The sequence below is a fragment of the Cebus imitator genome, unplaced genomic scaffold (genome assembly GCF_001604975.1).
Source record: "Cebus imitator isolate Cc_AM_T3 unplaced genomic scaffold, Cebus_imitator-1.0 Scaffold83, whole genome shotgun sequence".
NCBI classification, from domain to species: Eukaryota; Metazoa; Chordata; class Mammalia; order Primates; family Cebidae; genus Cebus; species Cebus imitator.
Window position 1 is genome coordinate 818277 of NW_016107398.1, and position 21055 is coordinate 839331.

Sequence of the window (21055 nt, forward strand, 5' to 3'; positions counted from 1 at the left end):
CTCCTGGGTTCAAGCAATTCTCCTGCCTCAGCCTCCCGAGTAGCTGGGACTACAGGCGTGCGCCACCATGCCCAGCTAATTTTTGTATTTTTTTTTTTTAGTAGAGATGGTGTTTCACCGTGTTGACCAGGGTGGTCTCGATCTCTTGACCTCATGATCCACCCTCCTCGGCCTCCCAAAGTGCTGGGATTACAAGCGTGAGCCACCGCGCCCGGCAAGGCCTCTTCAGTCTCATAAATGACACATTTATAAATAAGAAGCTAAGGGTGTCACTTACCCTCACAGCTTTCCCTGTGAATACTGAGGCAGTTGCACTGCTTTTAAAGGCTCTGGTCTGGTTCAGTTCTAGAAGCCCTTTGTGATACTGTAAGGCAATTCGGGCTGTCACTCCTGAGCCAGTGGGACTTCTGTCAACCTGTTTCAGAATAATTGAAGATAAGAATGTTAACAGTGTTTTAGTTCCATATTACCTGGCTTTTGTGCCTAAACATAACAGTTTTAATACCTGTTCATCTGCAAAAACACAAATGTTGGTGGTTGGTTCCTTGGTATAAGCATCTTTTCCATCTGTTAATATAGTTCCATATAAAAAGGCAAGGTCTTCACTATCAGGATGATTAATTTTAAACTGCAAATAATAAGAAAAAATGATATGATCAACTACATGCAAAATAAATATTTTGATTCAAATTTATCTTTATAATGTAAATGAGTCATTCTTAGACATAACTTTTTAATTCTTAACATCTTTAAAATAGATTTTTTGGGCAACATAAATACTAATTGCCAGAAATTATGCCTTTGTCTAGATGAAGAAACATAGTTTTATTGGAAATTATGATTCTTATCATACTTTGAGTCCCTTGTAAGGAAGTTGTCCTGCATATAGCCTTTGCTAAAAGAGCAGCTCTATTTTATACCCCTCCTACTCCAAATACACACAGTCGTTCAAGCACTGATCCCAGGATGGTCAATCCACAGGCTGGCAATGGCTGCTTGAACAGGATGAGCTAAGGCAATCATAATCTTATTCTCAGGAGCTTCAAAAGGATGATGTGGAAAAATCAGGCTCTGAGCATCTAGGGCTGAAGTTAATATCAATGATAGAGACAAAGACTGCGAGAGGACATGAACAAGGAAAAGCTGTAAGAATACAGAAGCTATTAGGTAAGAGAAACAATTGAATGAAAAAAAGATTTATTGACCAGGTGCAGTGACTCACGCCTGTAATCCCAGCACTTTGGGAAGCCAAAGTGGAGCTCAAGACCAGACTGGCCAACATGGTGAAACCCTGTCTCTACTAAAAAAATACTAAAATGAGCTGGGCATGGAGGCTTATGCCTGTAATCCCAGCTACTTGGGAGGCTGAGGTAGAATTGCTTGAACTGGGACCAGGGAGGTGGAAGTTGCCGTGAGCCGAGATTGCACCAATGCACTACAGCCTGGGCTACAGAGCAAGACTCCATCTCAAAAAAAAAAAGAAAAAAAGATTTATTGTAGATGATGAAGTCAGTTGATTCATCTAAAAGCAGCAGATATGCACAGAAAGAAGCAGGCACTGGCAGGGACTGCTAAGTCACTCAATAGTACATTCACGCCCAAATGTGCAGTGCTACTTGTTCTTAAAAGGTCTAGTTCTTTTAACTTTTCCAGGATTTCTGCAACATTTATAGTATGACTGAGATTGCTATCATCTTACTTCCCTTGTGTATCCTTACAATTAGTACTTTCTACTTCCATTTACATGTCATTTAAAGCAATGCAACAGCTTTGGGTTCTTAACATCCAGAGTCCATCTGAAACTATGTTAAAGTGGCCTGCAGATTGAATCTTTGTTCTCCATCCTCTTAAAATGATATGCCCCATCTCCACTATAACACATTCCAACATAACAATGTTCACAGGTATGCTCACTTAGCTCACTGGAGCTATCTCCTTGAAGGTGGGATTTGTTCTTTCTTTGAATCTCCAGCATCTAGCATAGTGTCTGACATACATACAGTGTGTTCTTGGTAAATGTTTGTTAAGAGTGAATGAATGAACATGAATTTATATTAACTTTAACCCTCCATCTCCATGGCCTTTTCCTAAATCTGCTTCAGCAGTATGAATCGTCAACAATTCACAAAGTAATTAATTGTACTGTCTGATACATCAATAATAGAACTTGTCCTCATTTTTCTCAGAATCCCTCCCCACTCAAAGTCCACCCCTTGCCACCTTGTACAGTTCAAACTCAAATGACAAGTTCAAAATTACAACTTTTATTAAGATATCCATGACTTTTTCTCTTGAATTCATTAAAAATCAGGAGAAATTATTTTGTGCCAAACTGTTAACTCAAACTATTAGCTGTCCTGCTTAATGGGGCAGAAAATTGATGTAAATTTAGAGCTTCAAAAGTTACTATGATAATTACACATATTGGTACTGGCAGTACCAGAAAAATAATTTAGAATACTGATATAGTATATATTCTCATTTTGTTAAGTTATAAATTATATTAAAACAAAGTCTCAGAACTATTAGATAGGACCATAATAATTATTAATACATTAAACACTATTTTACATAAGTTACTTTTTACTACTAATAAATTCTCATATACCAAACATTCAAATACTGTACACGTGTTTTATTTATAGGTCCCAATTTCAAGGTAAAATGGCAGACTTGTAAAAGTGAAATAATATTCTAGAATTATTTATTATGTAAACTGATTTTTATCAGAATAGCTTCCCAAGTAAAAACTAGATTTCTTAAGTAGTTATTTGAGTAACTTCTTAGCAATATAGGAAAAAAAAATAATTAATAGGAATTAATGTTCTCTGTGAAATAAGAAAAAGTCTTATCAGGCTTAAATATATTTTATATGCTATATTTTACATTTATTATTTTCAAGTTTTACAGAATGATCATGCACATGCATTTAAAATTTGTGGAATTCTACAAACACATTTCTACACATTTAAAGAACTATAAACTATATTGGTATGTATGTACTATTAAATTTAGTAACTGCTGGTTGTGGTGGCTCACATCTGTAATCCCAACACTTTGGGAGGCCGAGGTGGGAGGATCACTTGAGGCCAGGGGTTTGAGAACAGCCTGGGCAAGATAATAAGATCCTGTCTCTATATAAACACACACACACATTCACACACACACACACACACTCACTCACTCACTCACACAGAGAATTAGCTGTGTGTGATGGTGCATGCCTATGGTCCCAGCTACTCCAGAGGCTGAGGCAGAAGGATCATTTTGAGCGTGAAAATTCAAGGTTAGAATAAGCTATGATCACACTACTGCACTACAGCCTAGGTGACAGAGCAAGAATCTGTCTCAAAAAAATAATATTATCATTTACTGAACATTTGCTATTGGCCAGGCACTATTCTAAGTCCTTTACATGTATTGACTTATTTCATTCTCAAAACCCTACAAAGCAGGTATTTTTTAATTTCCATTTTGCAGATAGGAAAACTGAGGCATATGGAGGTTATGTAACTTATCCAAGGTTACATATGTTAAAAGTGGTAAAGCTAGAATTCATAGGTAGTTTTGCTCTAGACAGAGGTGTCCAATCTTTTGGCTTCCCTGGGCCACACTGGAAGAATTGTCTTGGGCTACACATAAGACACACTAACACAATAACTGATGAGCTTAAAAAAATGCAAGAACTCCTAATGTTTTAAGAAAGTTTACAAAATTTGTGTTGGGCCACATTCAAAGCTATCCTGAGCTGCATATAGCCTGCAGGCCAGGATTTGGACAAGCTTGCTATAGAGTTTAAGATTTTAATAAGTAGCCTATTCTTAGTAATACTAATAATTTAAACAGTATTTTCTTTATAGACATAATAATGTATATTTCCTCCATGCCACAGAGGAGGGCATTGGTTATGAGGGCAGAGTAATACTGACCTGAGCTTTTACTGCCTCTGTCACTGCACTCGCTGCATCCACAACGTCCCTGGTCTTTGCAGAACAAATGTCTAGTCCTAACTTTTCAGCACTCACAAATGCATAAAATGCACCACCATATGCGATGTCCACCACCACCTTTCCATGTCCAGGAACATCCACCATGAGATCTAAAAAAAGATGTGTTTGGAAATAAGATGTGTTTGTTAATAAGTATTTTAGCAATGAAATTCAAAGGATTTTTAATATCTTCATTTTTGCGGAGGGATTTTCTTTTCCTATTATAAAAAAGAATGAAGTAAAAATCCATTTTGTAAAATGAGTAAGCATCGGGTGAATAATAGATAGATGCGTCTTTCTATTTTTAACTTGATGTTTGCAGAAGTTATAAACTGAATGCCATGCCTTCCCCCAACTCATATAGACATATTCATTAACTTCTCTGAGAATCTTTTCTAGGAAACATCACTGAGGCCAAGAGAGGGAAACCCCGGGGCATCCCTGTGAACACCATGAAGGAAGATGTCAATTCCTCACTTGCACTATGAGAGATGGTTTAAAATAGTAAGGATCTTGGATCCTACTTACAAATCAGTTTTCTTCAGCTGTAATATCAAAACAAAAATTCTAATAAAATATTTTTCTATATAAATTATATATACTCATCTACCTATTTTCATCTCATTAACATATCCTGCAGGCAAACACACACAAAAATGCCATTGTAGAATCACTGACCTCTACAGCATCATTTTGCATCAGGGTTTTTATTTGAGCATTTTAAGTCTCAACATCTCCAAAGTTTCACCTGAAGGTCAGTAGTTTGAAATCTTGAATCTGTATTTCCAAAGAAAGGAGGCTGGGTGATGTTTATTTTAGCGCTTATCAAATTTTCCTCTTTTCCTCTTCCCTAATTTAAGCTAGGGTGGTGATCACTGCCTTTCTGGGAAGTCTATGGCAGGGAAGAAAGCTGGTCTTTCATGCTTTTATTTTACAGGAGCCTAAGCTCTCAGGGGAAAGATACCTGTTGGTAAAGGAGTATCCTGAAGGGAGAAATATTTCTCCTAGAGATAATTTTTTTCTGGCTTAAGAAGAGTGGAGGCTGAAGGTCCTTAGTGCAGAGAGGACTTGTGTTAACTTCCCCAGGGCACCACAGGAGCAGAATGTGGAGAAACAGAGGATGGGGAGGCTGTGCAGCCAGCAGGGACCAGGTAGGGTGGGGCAGCCGATGCTCCTGTTCTGCTTCACTGATTAACTGTGTAAGCTGAGGACTGAAGTGCCATCCTCTCCAAGGCCATGGCACTTTTAAGAAAACTTTGCTCACACATTATCAGGAAAGGGGACAACACATGAAGTGATGAGGCTAAGTGAACCAAAAGGACAGAGGAGGGTTTCAATTTCAGAAATTAAGTTTTGAGAAAGAAAATATATCTTGGATTCCTGAGTTTTCATACTAAGTCATACAAAGATACCAGTGTGCTATTTGTCCACACTAGTCCACAGACACCCTTTTAACCATGTTTTTTTTTTTTTTTTTTAAACAGAGCAAATTTATAATCAAAAGAGTAAAATATGCTGTGGATCTTAACAACAAAATTGAATCAAAAATGTCTTTATCTTGATGCTGGTGCAACATGAAAAGCAAGTTTAATGAAAGGAGAATGAAGAAGTTGATGGAAATGAGGGACTCCTAGAATATGGAACGCTAAGGTGAGGGTGAACATCAGCATTTACCAGGAGACACAGGTGATAGTCCTAGGGCTCAGTTGGCCTGCCCTTTTCTCTTGATTTTAACAATTGAATGGGGCATCAGTCACCAATCCCGGGGCCTGGACAGAGTGGAGATGCTGGTGCAGGAGGAGTCATCACTGAGCCTACAATGGTTTCCCTGGCCCACCCTTTCTAGAATCTTGGGTCTGGTTTTCTTAGGGTGGGCGGTTGGGTAAGGTGCTTCACCTGAGTTTCAGTTTCCTTTTCTTTAAAATGGATCAAATTTCCTTTACAGTTACTCTTGTCCATCAATTATCTGTGAGTATTTCATTTTTAATCACTAAATTACTAACATTAAAAATTAAGATATTTCACACGCGTACTTCCTATATGCCAGGTACTTTACATACATAGCCCCTTAATTCATTACATTAGTGCCTTAATTACGACACCCCTGAGAAGTAGGTACTGTTTTACTTACTATCCTCACATTATTCCCAGGCTTACCCACCAAGTAAGTGGCAGAGCTTAGGGTCAAACCTAGGATAAGGTGACTCCAAAGCCCTATTCCTTTCTACTAAAATACACAACCTCTAAGCAGAAACCAAAATCTAAGAGTTTTTCTTTTCTTCTATACAAGCATATCATTGAAATTTCAATTTGATTTACTTTGTAAGATTTAGTGAGCACCTACTATGTGCTGATTACTGTGGAAGATATAAGAAGTACATGGATGAATAAAACACAAGCTTTGCCCTCCTTAGAGTTTTGTTGAACAAGATAGATTTTAAAACATCTTATATCTGTGAATGAGGTGTAATACACTAAGCAGTATTCCATAAAATTGAAACATATCTCCTTAAACTACAAAAAATTTCAAGGATGAGAGGGAAGCAATATGATAGGCCAGGGTTCCAACCCTAGTTCTTCCATTTAGTGTGGCTTTGGTGTCTTCTTGTGCAAACTGTAACTGCTATTTCTCCTAAAAAGAGTTGTTTTGAAAATTCCATGTGTGGGGAGTTCCTGGCACAGATTGGGGACTCAATAGCCAAAACTTTAATTTCCAATGGAAATAGGTTTCTCAAGAGGAACAGATGTTTACATTTATCAATCAGCATATCCGTCTCCAAATTTCATTTATTTAGTTACTCATTCAACAAATATTCATTGACTGCTGTTCTAGGCACTTAGAATACTGTGAACAAAAGAGTTTGCAGTTTAGCCTGGTTGGGTGGAGATGAACTCAGCAAGCCTCGGAGGTGGGTACTGTTGTCATCTTCATTTTATAGACTGTGATACTGAGACATGGACTCTCTAGCACAGGTCACTGAGATGTGGAGGTGCGGGGCAGTGACCTTGAACACCATGTCTGCTTTGTACTCATTTTTCAAAGTAGAAAACATAGCATTTCTTTTTCTTAACTCAGTGACCATTAATGCCCACTAATTATTGTACTGTCACACAGTAATGCTCTCAGGAACTACTGTGCTCAAGCAGTTAGCTGACCCTGCCCTAACTGACCCAGGAATGCAATGTAGTTCATGTTCCTGCTGCCAGCTGTCATTTCCCACAAAAGTCTACAGTGTTTCTAATCTGCTGCTGGAGTTGCCTGGGGGAAATTCTGGTAGCCACACTAGTTAAACTGTTGAGATTTGAAAAATGGAATTGTAAACATAAATTCTGTCTCCCTCAAGTGGCCTCCCAATCTGGAAGTGACACCATTCTATGGGAAAATGGCATCAATTTCTCCAGAGGCATTTTTCGTTAACATTTGGGTTTCAGCTGCCTGAGGTTGCTCTAAAAGTGCCTGTTCTATTACATATCATTCATAATCAGGCTAATCTGGAACCTAGTTCCTCAGGCAGGGATCAAGGTCCAACTTTCTAACAGATGATTTGCATGGCTTGAAGATTTTTAAGAAAAGGATAACTATTTCTGGTGAACTGACTCCTGGCTCACTTCCAGCCACAACGACTAAAGCATTCTTACTGATAGAATTCAGCCCCTGGGAGGAAGTACTCAGATGAGAAACCAGATGCCAGCTTGCCAGGTCATCCCCATGAGGGATCTCTCTCCTGTAAGGGTTATGGTTATAGAGATGCTCTGCTTCACATGACATGCTGTAAAAGGATCTGTACTAGGGAATCCAGCAAAACCTTTTAACAGCTCAATAGGCCTAAGGAACTCTAGCAATCAAATATACCTTGCAATCTATCTCCAGGAATATAGTATCTTGCATACTCTCATTTAATCCTAACAGAAAACTCTATGAGGTAAAAGAAACACAGGCACAGAGAGATTAAGTAATTTGCCTAAGGTTGCACAGCTTTAGGGGGTTACCAGGATTTGAACCCAGGCAATGTGTGTTCCTGTTCTTAAAAAGCAGCGTGTGTATCTTAGTGATTTACAAACTGCTTTGTTCATTCATTCTCATTTAATTTTTCCTCAAAGAAGTGGGGGAGTTGAGGAAAGGAGACAAGGTTTAGTAACTTATTAAGGGTGATTATGTGTCTACCAAGCATATCTGAGCCAGCCTGGAACCCTGGTACATTGGCTGTTCTTTGCCCTTTCCTTGACCCTATCGTACCTCGCTTTATGCACCGCTGAAACTCCAGGAATGCCTCACGAGGGCAGAGGGAGGCGCTGAGTAAGGGAAACGCGGAATTCCTCACTCCTCAAGGGTCTCCCAAAACCTCAGGGAAAATCGAAATTGCGTACACCAAGCAAATACTGACACACGTTCGCAGTAATTTACCTTTTTGTTAATTGCACGGGCACGCGGGGTGGGTTAGTTGCGAGACTTCAAGCCCAGAGAGACCGTTAACATGGTTAAGTTGCGTCCCGGTTGCAGCTCTGCCCTAGGCTGGAAGGGTCCCGCCCGTTACCTGTTGCCAGCACGAAGGCTGGGACGCTGTGGAAGCGCACCGGGCCGCGGCTGCGGCCGTCCTCACACGCCACGAAGGCGGCCACCAGCCCGCACGGGCAGTGAATGTTGACGCGGGCCTCGCGGCTGCCCGCAAGCGGCACCGGCACCAATCCGAAGTCCAGGGCGAATCGGCCCAGCGCCAGCACAGCGTGGCCGCACATGGAGCTGTAGCCCTCGTTATGCAGGAACAGGACGCCCAGGTGCGCGTCTGGCAGCTCACTCTGCACTAGGACTGCTCCGTACATGTCCCGGTGCCCTCGGGGCTCGAATATGAGCCGTCGGCGCACGTGGTCAAGGTGCTGGCGCATGTAGCGCCGCTTGGCCAGCAGGGTCGGCCCGACCACCTCCGGACACCCCGCCAGCACGATGCGCAGGGGCTCGCCGCCCGTATGCATGTCCACCACCGACAGCGCCGGCGTCCCCGGATCATGAGGAGGCGGCCGGGGCACCGCTAGCGCGCTGTCCATGGTCTGCGTCCGGGGACACCAGCACAGCCCGGCAGAGCTGGCTTCAGGAGCCCCTACTCCGTGACTCCGCGCGAAGAGGGCGGGACGCGGGGCAGCCCCACTGGGGGCGGAGCCTCGGAGCCTAAACCCGGAAGCGGGGGAGGAACTTCGGAGCGGTTGTCCCGGTCACTGGGAGGCGGAGCCGCCGAGCCCGCTGTGGCCCGGATGTTCGGTGTAGCTGACAGATCCGCGATCTAGGGCTTCTCGAGCAAAACCTTCAGGCGGCCGATGGGTGAGTGGTCGCCAAGGTCCCGGGAAACGTTTCTGTTAGTCCCGGTTGCTTTCCTACACGGTTGGCCTCAGGCTTGGCTTCTTGTAGGTGGCCTTCGGCTGGCTGCGCAGGCTCGTCCCTTGACCCCGCCCGCCCTCGGGCCGGGCCCCGCATTCCTGCTGGGCTGGGGTGGTCTTTGCCCCGGACCGGTAGTCAGGGGAGGCGCGCTGCCTGCGGCGGAAAGGCCAGGCCTTTGTTGTTTGGTTGAAAATGTCCCTTCAGTCCCTTAGTTTAATGTGGAGGGAACACTTGCATGAGGGTGGTTGACTTCAGAATTGAAAGCGCGGCTGATAGTGCAGAAAAAAACAGTAAAGCAGAAGCAAGTTGCTGCATAATTTTGTCTCCTGCTTCAACCTCAAACGTAAACTTATACGGCCAGTCCCAAAGGGGCAAGACTGTTACAAAGAAATAGTCTTAAAACTTTAACCATCGTTCACCAAAGGAAATGGAAGGGGAAATTGAACAGACACTTGGAACCTGGATTTTGTTTAGTAGGTAATAGGCTGTTTATTTCAGTTCAGTTTATCATACTGGTTTTCAGGCCTTGGATTTTAAGAAACTTTAGATTATTGGCAATCACATGTATTTATTAAGCATCTACTAGATGAAAAGCCCGTACAGAAGTTTCCAATTGGTTCGCTTCTGCATTCTTGAAAAATCTGAAACATAATTCATTTTTATTTATTTAGAACATTGTGATTAGAATTGGTTACCAAAAAATCAGTGTCCATTAAAGAAGCCAATAGGTTTAAAAAGCCAAGTCAGAAATTTGTTAAAAGCGAAAATATTAAACCTGAGACATTTTAGTCAATGCTCTCTTTTTCTCTCAGCAGCATAAGAAGGAGGAAATAAAAAGTCTACTTGAATGTGAAAGGAGAAAGGGCATTGTAGACCAGGCAGTCTAGACTATGAATTCTTGAAGAATCTGGGAAATGACTGTTCAAGAATAGTGAAAAGTTGCATGATTTTTCGAATTAATTCACGTGTAGACCACAGTTTGTTTTAATCCACATTAGATTGTAGGTTCTTGGCACGAACTCTGTTTCTCCTTGGACCTTTAGTGACCTCTAACCAGTGGAATCTGAAGCTGAATATATGTTTATTGACTGATTGAATCAACAAATGAAGGGAGTCAGATGTCAGTGAGGAAGAAAACTCCTTCCATAATTTCTTCTTGTGAATGAGGTCAAAGACAACGTATTAGGTTCTTAGTTGTTGGGTTTTTTAGTAAGGAATAGCTGCTTTTCCCCTCAGCTTTGAGATCAGGGGATTAATTTTAAGGCAGTGGTTTCTAAGTATTGGCCCAGTGACAGCCTTGATGAAATTTACACTTATCCTCCACAAATATGATAAAAGTTAGGACAATCTAGGAAGCTTTTTATAAAGGTAATTTACTTACCTCTGTTCTGACATTACGTTCTCTCTGCTATTCTGTGAAAATGTGTTCTGTTATGAACATAGATGATAATCGTGTGTATACATGTGGGTGCTTAATGTCTTGACTGGGAAAAATAAAAGATGGTGACTCTCTGTTGGTGCTCTAATTTAAAAATACATGTATATTTGAACTTTATAATCAGTGAAACTCAAAAGTATCCTCTAATCAAGGAGAATGGCTGGCTGGAGCCATTGGAGACATACTGGGTTAGGCTTTGAGTTCTGGAGATAGATCCTGCTCTGCTGGGAGAGGACCTTAATCTAAGGCACATTATTAACAGCAAGATTCCAGAATGACTATTTGCAGTGTTACAGTGTAAAAGAAGAAATTTAAATTTAAAGATGCTTCATACTTTTGTCTAATACATGTTTAAAAATTTGAAACAGTGTTGAGACATTTCTACCAAGTGCTTCAGCTATTATTGCATTATTTTTTTTATAATCACAAAAGATGTTACTATACTGGCGTTTGTTTTTAAAAAGCTGTCGATATTCAACCAGCATGCCTTGGACTTTATTGTGGGAAGACCCTATTATTTAAAAATGGCTCAACTGAAATATATGGAGAATGTGGGGTAAGTTTTATGTTTGTATCTTATTTCATATTGTAAAATCTATTGGCTTTTGAAATATTATTACAGGTAGAATATTTTTCTTATTATACTCATTAATCTATAAAAGAATAGGGAGGGCCAGGCACAGTGGCTCTTGCCTGTAATCCCAACACTTTGGGAGGCTGAGGCAGGTGGATAACTTGAGGTCAGGAGTTTGAGACCAGCCTAACCAATATACCGAAATGCCGTCTCTACTAAAAATACAAAAAAATTACCTGGGTGTAGTGGCGTGAGCCTGTAGTCCCAGGTACTCGGGAGGCTGAAACAGGAGAACTGCTTGAACCCAGGAGTTGGAAGTTGCAGTGAGCTGAGATTGCACCACTGCACTCCAGCCTGGGTAACGGAGAGAGACTGCATCTCAAAAAAAGATAAAATAAAAAAAAATGAAAGAATATGGAGGCTTTATTAAAACAGTCATTGTTTATGTTGGCATTTTGACGTCTGTATTATTTTTTAAAACATTTAATAATTTTATAATTTCTAGTTTCTTGTGATTTAATACAGTGTGTTATACAGTAATTTGAACATCATGAATCCAGAACATTTATCTGCAATTATTCTTGTATAATGTTAATAACTAGGTTTTTCCTTGAATGTTAATCAACTTTTTAGTAACTTAGTAAAAGCAATCTTTTAAGAGCATTGTACAAAAATAGCACATACAATATAGATTCCTTTTTATTTTATGCTTTTTTAAAATTTCTAAAACCTGCACATATAATTTCAGTTTAAATATTTAAACTGAAATAGCATGTCTTATAGAATGATGGGGGGGTTGTTAATATTCCAAAATAATATCTGTACACAAAATATTGGTTTTATTTATTGTAGGTATGCCCGAGAGGACAGAGAACGAATGCACAAAAATATTGTCAGCCTTGCACAGAATCTCCTGAACTTTATGATTGGCTCTATCTTGGATTTATGGCAATGCTTCCTCTGGTTTTACATTGGTTCTTCATTGAATGGTACTCGGGGAAAAAGAGGTTAGCACATTTCTATGAACATATCTGGCTGGACTAATGTTGGAACAATTATCACTCGGAAGACCTTATTAAGTAATTATACTGCTTCTGTTGTTTTAAAAGTGGTAAACATATTTTTCCTTTATCTTCAGATTAGTCTTACCTGTGACAAGAAAACTTAACAATAGGGCATGACTTAGTGATTTTTAAGGGAACTCTCCATAGTGTGTTTTAGTCTAACTGATCTTGAAGGAATATTTTTTTACTTCTCAACTATAATCCTTACTGGTTTTCTACAAAAAAGTTGGTTATGATTACAAGCTATTTATTGTTATGGAACACATTCTTTATAATTTAATACTAATAATCAAGTATGTAGTTAAAAATGATATGGCCGTAACCTAATACAAAAACTCATATTAACATATTAAATCAGCACATGTTTACTGAGCACTGCGTTTTATGTTTGGAAGATTGGGAAGGATATATAAAAATAACTGACATGGTTTATAGTCAGAATCTTGTGGAGAAAACAAATGTGTACATAATTATAATATAAAGCAGTCTTAGACATGGAGTGGGAGGGTTAGAAACAAAGTACTCTGGAGTTACAAAAAATGGAGAGATAAATTATGCCTGATGGGATCTGAAAGATTTCAAAAAGGAACATTTTAGGCAGAGGAAATAGCATGAATAATGGCATAGAGGTGTGAAATACGTGATCTGAGGTAGGTAAGAATGGAAGTAATCTGGGGTGGTCAAGAGTGGGTTACAAATGAAGAAAAGTAATATAAGGGGGAATAGGAAAGATAGGTTGAGGGCAGAATGTGAAGGTTCGTGACAAGCATGTGAACTTTAATCAGCTGGGAATGGGAAGTCAAATTCTGCCTTAGTGCATTTCAGCCACACTGATTTTCTTTTAGTTCTTCCAGCTTCTCAAGATCTTTCTTACTTTAGGTTCTTTCCCTTCCTCCAGCCTCCTTCTGCTGTCTGAAATACTGTCTTCTTCATCTGACTGCAACTTGTTACCTAGTTACCTTCTTTTCCTTCTAATTTCAGTTTAAAAGTCACTGAGAAAGTTGAGTGCTAAAAATGAAACAACAACAAAACAGAGTGCTATAAAAGAGAAAAATAAGGAAAACAGCCTACTTTTCTGAAATGCCTTCAAGGCCTTTTCTCATTGTCTTGGCTATTAGCACTTGGCTTTCTTTTAGCTATACTAACCTCTCTAGCAAGTTTTGCTCTGCAGCCTGGTTGAATTCGTCTCCTGAAAATGCTCCTTTCTTCTCTACCACACAGCCAGGCTGCAAATTTTCCAAACTTTTAGGCTCTGCTTTCCTTTTAAGTCCCAACTTTTAGATCATTCCTTTGCTCCCACATCTATCTGATCATAGGCTGTTAGAGCAGCCACAGCATATCTTGAATGCTTTGTTGCTTAATAGTTTCTTCCACCATATACACTGAGTCATCACTCTTAAGTTCAAACTTCCACAGATCCCTAGGACATGGACACAATGCAGCAACGTTCTTTGCTAGGGCATAATATGGGTGACCTTTACTACAGATCCCAGTAACTTCCTTATTTCCATGTGAAACCTCATCAGTCTGGCTTTCACTGTCTATATTTCTGTCAGTATTTTGGTCACAATTACTCAAGGCTCTAAGACGTTCCAAACCTTCCTTCATCTTCCTGTCTTCTTCTGATATCTCCAAACTCTTTCAGCCTCTGCCTGGTACCCAGCTCAAAAGCTGCTTTCATATTTTTAGGTATCTTTATAGCATTGCCCCACCTTTCAGTTTTAATTTTCTGTTAGTCCATTTGTGTTGCTATCAAGGAATACCTGAGACTGGGTAATTGATAAAGAAAAAAGGTTTAATTGGCCCATGGTTCTGCAGGCTGTATATGAAGCATAGTGCTGGCATCTGCTTCTGGTGATGGCTTGAGGAAGTTTCCAATCATAGCAGAAGGCAAAGGGGAACCAGTATGAGAGAAGGCAGGAGGCAAAGAGGAACTACATGGTGAAAGAGGGAGGAGATACCCCTTTTATTTATTTTAGTTTTAATTTTATTTTTTCATTGTTATTTTTTGAGAAAAGGTCTTGGTTTGTCACCTAGGCTGTATTGCAGTAGCGTGATCACTGCTTTCTGCAACCTTGACTTCCTAGGTTCAAGTGATCTTCCCGTCTCAGCCTTCCAAATAGCCAAGACTACAGGTGTGCAATACCACGCCCCACTAATTTTTTATATTTTATAAAGACAAAGTCTCTCTATTGTTGCCCAGGCTGGTCTCAAATCCTGGGTGCAAGCAGCCCTCCTGCCTCAGCCTCCCAAAGTGCTGGGATTACAGGTGTGAGCCACCACGCCTGGCCACCAGGGTCTTTTAAATAACTGAATTTCACATGAACTCATAGAGAACTCACTCATTACTGCTTCCACTACCATGACCCAAATATCTCCCAATAGGCCTCACCTCTTTGGGGATTACATTTCAACATGAGATTTGGAGGGAATGAGCATCCAAAAACTCACTCTGTATTTGAGTGAGTCATTTATTTGTGAAGGTCTGGTGTACAGAAGTGGCATCATTTGATGTATATTTTAGAAAGAAAATTTCTTTCTTCATGTGTAGGGTAGATTAGAGGTAAGATATTTAATAGAAGACTGTGTCAAAGAAATAGACTATGGTAGTTGGAATGGAAATGAAAAAGATGGTCAGAGGGAAATAGAATCAGCAGTTTTCTGGGTCCTACCTAACAATTGGAAGGTGGTTATTTACATTGGGAAAGCACTTTTAATTTTTCAGATTAATTTATAAAAATACTTTAAAAATAGCAGTTTTCATCCTGCTTTTAATTTCTTTTATATTAATAGAATGATGATAGATGGGGTGAGAAAGGAGATGTGATCAATTTAAAGCTGAAATAGAATAACTGCCCAGTCAGTTGGCAGGAACTTCTCAGCCTAAAGTAGAGGAGAGAGCAAATGTATTTGAATTCAAACATCAGCTATGTTTTGAGGAAGAGACTTGAAGCAGAGACTAGAGATTGGTTTGAGGGAAGACAGAGGAGTGACTAAGGCTCAGACAGGAAACGAGGTTTAAAAAGAAGGAGTTGTACAACTATGCTTTGCCTAGGAAATTGGTAACAAGGAACACAAGGGCCATCTCTTACAATTTCCTGAAACTTTGCACTTAGGACAGTCCAGATAGATTGGGGCTGGAGGTGTCTTAACAAATGTTCATAAAAACTGTAGATAACCCCTAAGCTGATCTGGAAGGATGCATGGTTTGGCAGATAGGTGAAATGTGTTTTGAGGTGGAGGATGATGCATGCCCAGATGTGTGGAGGCACAAGTGAACTTAAAGTCATTTAGCATGGCCAGGAAATAAAGAAGATGATGCTGGTGAGGGGTAGTTTTCCAGAAAGACAGAAAGGACTTCAAAGTAGTTTAATGAGAGGAGTTTTAAAATCGGATTGCATTTTATAAAGATTTTGTGGCTGGCTGCAGATAGACTGAAAGAGAACATGACAAGAAGACCAGTAAGAAGGTTACCAAAGTAATGGCAAGAAATAATGAAGTTGGGATTTTGCCTCTAAAAATATAAATTCTATAAGGAAGCAAAATATCAAATTACATAATGTGAATGTGTGTTTATTTATATATTCAGTGTTTTCATCTTTGTAAAATGGCACAGGAGTTCTGTTTTTAACAGAGTTAATTAGAAGCTCCAAGTGAACCCACCTGCATGAAATAACCAAGTCTGGGAAAGATAAACTATGTGAGACATTGCTGGTCCCAGCTGGAGATAGAAAGATCTCTAGGAACTTTTCTTTTTCAAAACACAAACCAGCCGACCCTAAGCTGGGCCAGAATGGCAAGACAGAATGGGATGAGAGGGTTGTCCGAGGTCAATTGCTGGTAGCCCCAGTGTTGTTATCTGGATACTGAATCTTGGGTAGCCTATACTAAGACTAGACTCTCAAGGGCCTGAAGCCCAAAGTAGTAGTGGCCATGGCTGCTGGCAGAAGCAGGAAAGCCTCTTTGCTGGAAAGCTTCCCCATTCTCAATTTAAGCCTATAAGACTGTTGCTCATTAAGCTCTAGTAATGACCTCATAATCTGTGGTTACTAAATAAAATAGCACTATGACTTATTGGTAGATGCAACAAACAATATATTTATGCTCTCAAAGGATACAGATAATGGACTTTCGCCTACAGGATATGTAACTGCTACTTATAAAGAAATTAAGAATGTAGTCACAAACTGTCCATAATAAGAGATTATTAGGAGTAAACAGATGTGATGGGAGAAACAAAGGAAACTTTTAGAAATGAAAATTTTTGCGTGCCAAAAAAAGAAAAAGAAAGGTAGTCAGCAGATTAAACAGTTGAAGATAGAATTAGTAAACTAGAAAAAAAAATGCATATAAATAATGGAATATAGCACTGAGAAAGAAGGAGATGGGAAATCAGGTGCAAGAAGGTGAGATCCATGTTGGGTGGGTGTGGGAGTGGTCCACGCCTAAAGTCTTATACTTCACAGGAGCCAGTCTCTCTTAAAACAACTCTATGAACTTCTGGGGTCCTGCAAGTGACATGCCAATTATAAGAGTCACTGAACTCAAGAAAGCCAAACCATGGTATCCCCATCAGGCATTTATAGTTAATTTATGGTTCTCCCCAGTCCAGATGTAATTTATCAGTCAGGGATCATTTGTATTATAAGCAGTGTTGCCTAGCAACATAGTTGACATTCTATCCTTATCAGGCTTCCTGGAGAAAAGAGCTAGAGAGTTAAGGCTAGATTCTCATGCACAGCATAAATGTTTTGTTAAGTCTTTGTCCATAGTATCTAATTAGGGTCTCTGGAAAAATAGAGACTATGAAGGAGAGCTGGTATTTTAAGAGATACTGGCTTCAGGTTTTACAAAAATAATGAGAAACAGATTCACAGATCCCAGAAGCAAAATACATCTCAAGCAGAATAAATAGAAATTCACACCTACACGCATCATAATTAAACTGCAAAATACTGAAAACAAAAGAGAAGCCATGTGGAAGAGAACCAAGGCGCACGTGTTAACAGCCTTGATTGTGTTTCCAGCTAACAGCCAGCACTTACTGCAACCATATGAGTTAGTCATTTTAAACACTGCAGCATGGTCAAGCCTCTAGACAAGTTGACATCATGTGGAGCAGAAAGAACTACCCAGTTGAGCCCAGTCAAAACACAAAATAGTGAGAAGAGGTCAGTGGTGGTTGTTTCAAGCCACTAAGTTTTGAGGTAGTTTGCTATGCAATGATACATAATGAAAACAGTGTTCAAGTAGAAAACTTAAAATCACCTATAGACTAGATATTAGAAATAACAAGACAGTTAATAAAAAGGTTGGCTATAAGATAAATATATGAAACTATTTCTTATATTCCATGTACAGTACCACAGTACTGTGACATAGCTCAGACCAAGATAGCTAAGCTACATGGGATTTATCTGAGCACTTGACAAGCCAATTTTAAAATTCATATGGAAGAGCAAAGGGCCAGGAATGGCCAAGACCACCAAAGAAGTAGAAGACTGTATGTAACATCAAGAATTATGATCATATTATTCTTTTGGCTCAGAAATAGATAAATAGACTCAAGAAACAAAATAGCCAAAACACAGGCAATTATATATGAAACTTTATGTGACAGAAGTGCCATGGCAAATTAGTTGAGGGCACGTGTGGGAAGGAGTACCTGTTCAATAAAATGCTGCTGCTGGGACAATTGGCAATTCAAATGGGAAAAGGTAAAGTCAGATCCTGCCTTATGTTAAACACAGAAATCTCTTTTTAGGTGAATTAAAGATAAATGTGAAAAGCAAAACTTTAAAATATTTAGAAGAAAATATGGTGGGTGTGTGTGTGTGTGTGTGTGGGTGTGTGTGTGTTACATTATCAGGGTGTAGAAGGATTTGTTAAAACATTTAAACTGCTAAGTAGGAAAAAAATAAAGCCCAGTATATTAAAATTTAGAACATGTTTATAAAAAGAAATCATGAAGAAAGTGAAAATTGAGCCCACAAACAGAGGAACATATTTGCAATGTATTTAACTAATGGCAGAATGGATAAACAAATCACGGTATTGTCACACAGTGGAATCTTAACCTAGTAGCGAAAATGACTGAACCTCTGCTATAAGGGTGAATAGCATGGATGAAACTTAGAAATGCAATTTCAAGTGGAAAAAAATCTCAGAACACTTACATTAGTGTGCCATCATTTTATAGCGTTCAAAAATAAGTAAAACTAACCAGAGTAGCTGTGAAACATAAATACAGCTGGGATAAAAACTTTCTAGAATAAGGTGATAAAAGCATTTTGGTATATGATTGCCTTTAGGGGAGAGATAGAGATATGGATGGGGAGGAACAAAGAAATAGATATCAATTGTTGACAGTGTACTAGTTATCGGGTAGGAGATGAGCTTATAATATTCATTATAATGATTATACTTTGTAACAAATACATGTTACATGCCATCTTTTATGTGTATATTAAAATATTAAAATGATACACAGATAACTAAGAAATTTTTAGCAACAATTTGGCAAGATACTAAAGATACAAGATCTAATTTCTCCTTTTCTGTTACACATTTAGATAATAGGGCCACAGTGTTATTTATCCCTTTTGAGAAAATAAGGTTATACTCTTGAGTAGTTTTTATGTTTGGCTTTTCTCATCTATTTAGAAATCTGTATCTTGACACACATACATGTTTTATTAAATCCATTTAAATATTGCAATTTTTCTGGTAATCATGCCTCTTTTCCTTCTTCTCTAGTTCCAGCGCACTTTTCCAACACATAACTGCATTGTTTGAATGCAGCATGGCAGCTATCATCACCTTACTTGTGAGTGATCCAGTTGGTGTTCTTTATATTCGGTCATGTCGAGTATTGATGCTTTCTGACTGGTACACGATGCTTTACAACCCAAGTCCAGATTATGTTACCACAGTGCACTGTACTCATGAAGCTGTCTACCCACTGTAAGTGTTTATTTAGACTTATTAGCATTTTTAAAAAATCTCTGAGGATTATTACAGATTTTATGGACTTTGGAGACTAAAACAGATGTGGGTTTGAGTTCTGGGTCTGCCAGCTGTTACATTACTTTGAACAAGTAAACAGCCTCTAGTAACTTCAGTTTATTCTCCGAATAAACTGATTCATTAGAAAAGGTAACACATGATGGTTTCCTCTTGATTAAAATAATCTTTTAAGGAACTACAAGTTGCAGGAATGGATAGATTTTGTTTTCTTTTGAAGTTGGTAGTGGGTGGTAATAACGAGACAAAAAAGTATCACCCAAGAGATGAAACATGTCTTAATGCATTACGGTACAGGACTGAACCTGAAAGTATCATAAGAACACAGGATTATGGTATCATTAGTTGTGTGGGGAGGAAGCATGTGGTTGGTGATCTGAAATGACTGCTGCACTTTCTAGGACACTCCCCTGTACAGGGAGAGGGTTTGAGTAGCAAGATAGTAAAAATGATTTGGAAATACTCATGAAAGTTAGGTTAGAACTATGTGGCTGAAAGACCCATTATTCAAAATAAAATGCTAGAAGTCTGGTGACACAGCTTTTTCTACAGCTTTTTTCTTTTCTGATTATAAAAATTACATTAAAAATGTAATTACATTAAAAATAGGACATTTCAAAAACGTAGATAAAGCACTCACAGAATGAAATAATCTGTAATTCTGTTCCTTGGGATTCTGCTAAAAATTTTATCTTTCCAGTTTTATTTCTGCATATGTATGTATACATTTTAAAGAATATTAAGCTTATACTATGACATGCTATTTTGTAAGCTGTCGGCACTTAATATATTAGGCACAGTTACTTTTGTTAATGTTTTCATAACTAAATTTATATGTCTGCATAATATTGCAGCATGAATATACTATAAAATATAACTAGTTTCCTATTATTGAATATTTGTTTTCTTCTGGACTTTTGTTTATTATAAGTGATTCAGTAAAAATCCTTGTACAATAGGGTTTTTTGTGTATGCCTGGTTGTTTCCCTCTGATACATTTCTACAGGTAAAATTGCTGAATCAAAAGGGATAAAGGTTTTAGGATTTTTTGATACATATTTCCAGACTGCCTAAGAAAGCAACCATTGTACCCTTGCTAGCAGTGTATGAGAGCCTGTTTGGCCAGCCTTCCACCAATCTGAGTATCCAATGGATAGACTAAATATGCTTTGTAAACCTTTTTTTGGAGCTTTCATTTAAAAATGATCAAGGATAAAAACATTTTTAAAACATTTCTAATGTTACAAATTCTCTATTTTATTTTACAGATATACCATTGTATTTATCTATTATGCATTCTGCTTGGTATTAATGATGCTGCTCCGACCTCTTCTGGTGAAGAAGATTGCATGTGGGTTAGGGAAGTCTGATCGATTTAAAAGTATTTATGCTGCACTTTACTTCTTCCCAATTTTAACTGTGCTTCAGGCAGTTGGTGGAGGCCTTTTATGTAAGTTTGATGGGTAAAGTCAATGAAATATATTTATTATTGTATGTAGTAATATTTTCTCTAGATTTAACTTGGGAGCTTTTTCCTTAAATAGTTTGTTTAATCCTTTTTTTTTTTTTTTTTTTTTTTTTTTTTTTTTTTTTTTT

At 38.7% G+C, this 21055-nt stretch overlaps 2 protein-coding genes across 8 annotated transcripts in view; one reads left to right on the forward strand and one right to left on the reverse strand.

Moving 5' to 3' along the window:
* Nucleotides 1-9149, reverse strand: part of L3HYPDH (trans-L-3-hydroxyproline dehydratase) — a 19165-nt gene extending 10016 nt beyond the window's left edge. For all 3 annotated transcript variants that reach the window (XM_037740420.1, XM_017533911.2, XM_017533910.2), the window contains exons 1-4: nucleotides 8525-9149; nucleotides 3930-4099; nucleotides 506-628; nucleotides 278-415 (exon numbers count right to left, since the gene is read on the reverse strand). In XM_037740420.1, the coding sequence (XP_037596348.1) occupies nucleotides 278-415; nucleotides 506-628; nucleotides 3930-4099; nucleotides 8525-9032 (939 nt within the window). In that variant the 5' untranslated portion in view covers nucleotides 9033-9149. The remainder of the gene's footprint in view (nucleotides 1-277; nucleotides 416-505; nucleotides 629-3929; nucleotides 4100-8524) is intronic.
* A 9-nt stretch (nucleotides 9150-9158) lies between these two features.
* Nucleotides 9159-21055, forward strand: part of LOC108308186 (JNK1/MAPK8 associated membrane protein) — an 18993-nt gene continuing 7096 nt past the window's right edge. Inside the window, exons 1-5 of one of the 5 annotated variants that reach the window (XM_017533912.1) lie at nucleotides 9159-9303; nucleotides 11263-11354; nucleotides 12225-12379; nucleotides 19193-19399; nucleotides 20728-20909. In XM_017533912.1, the coding sequence (XP_017389401.1) occupies nucleotides 9300-9303; nucleotides 11263-11354; nucleotides 12225-12379; nucleotides 19193-19399; nucleotides 20728-20909 (640 nt within the window). In that variant the 5' untranslated portion in view covers nucleotides 9159-9299. Of the gene's footprint in view, nucleotides 9304-9718; nucleotides 9838-11230; nucleotides 11355-12224; nucleotides 12380-19192; nucleotides 19400-20727; nucleotides 20910-21055 lie in introns of those variants that run through there. The other 4 variants (XM_017533913.2, XM_017533914.2, XM_017533915.2 and 1 more) reach the window with 4 other exon arrangements.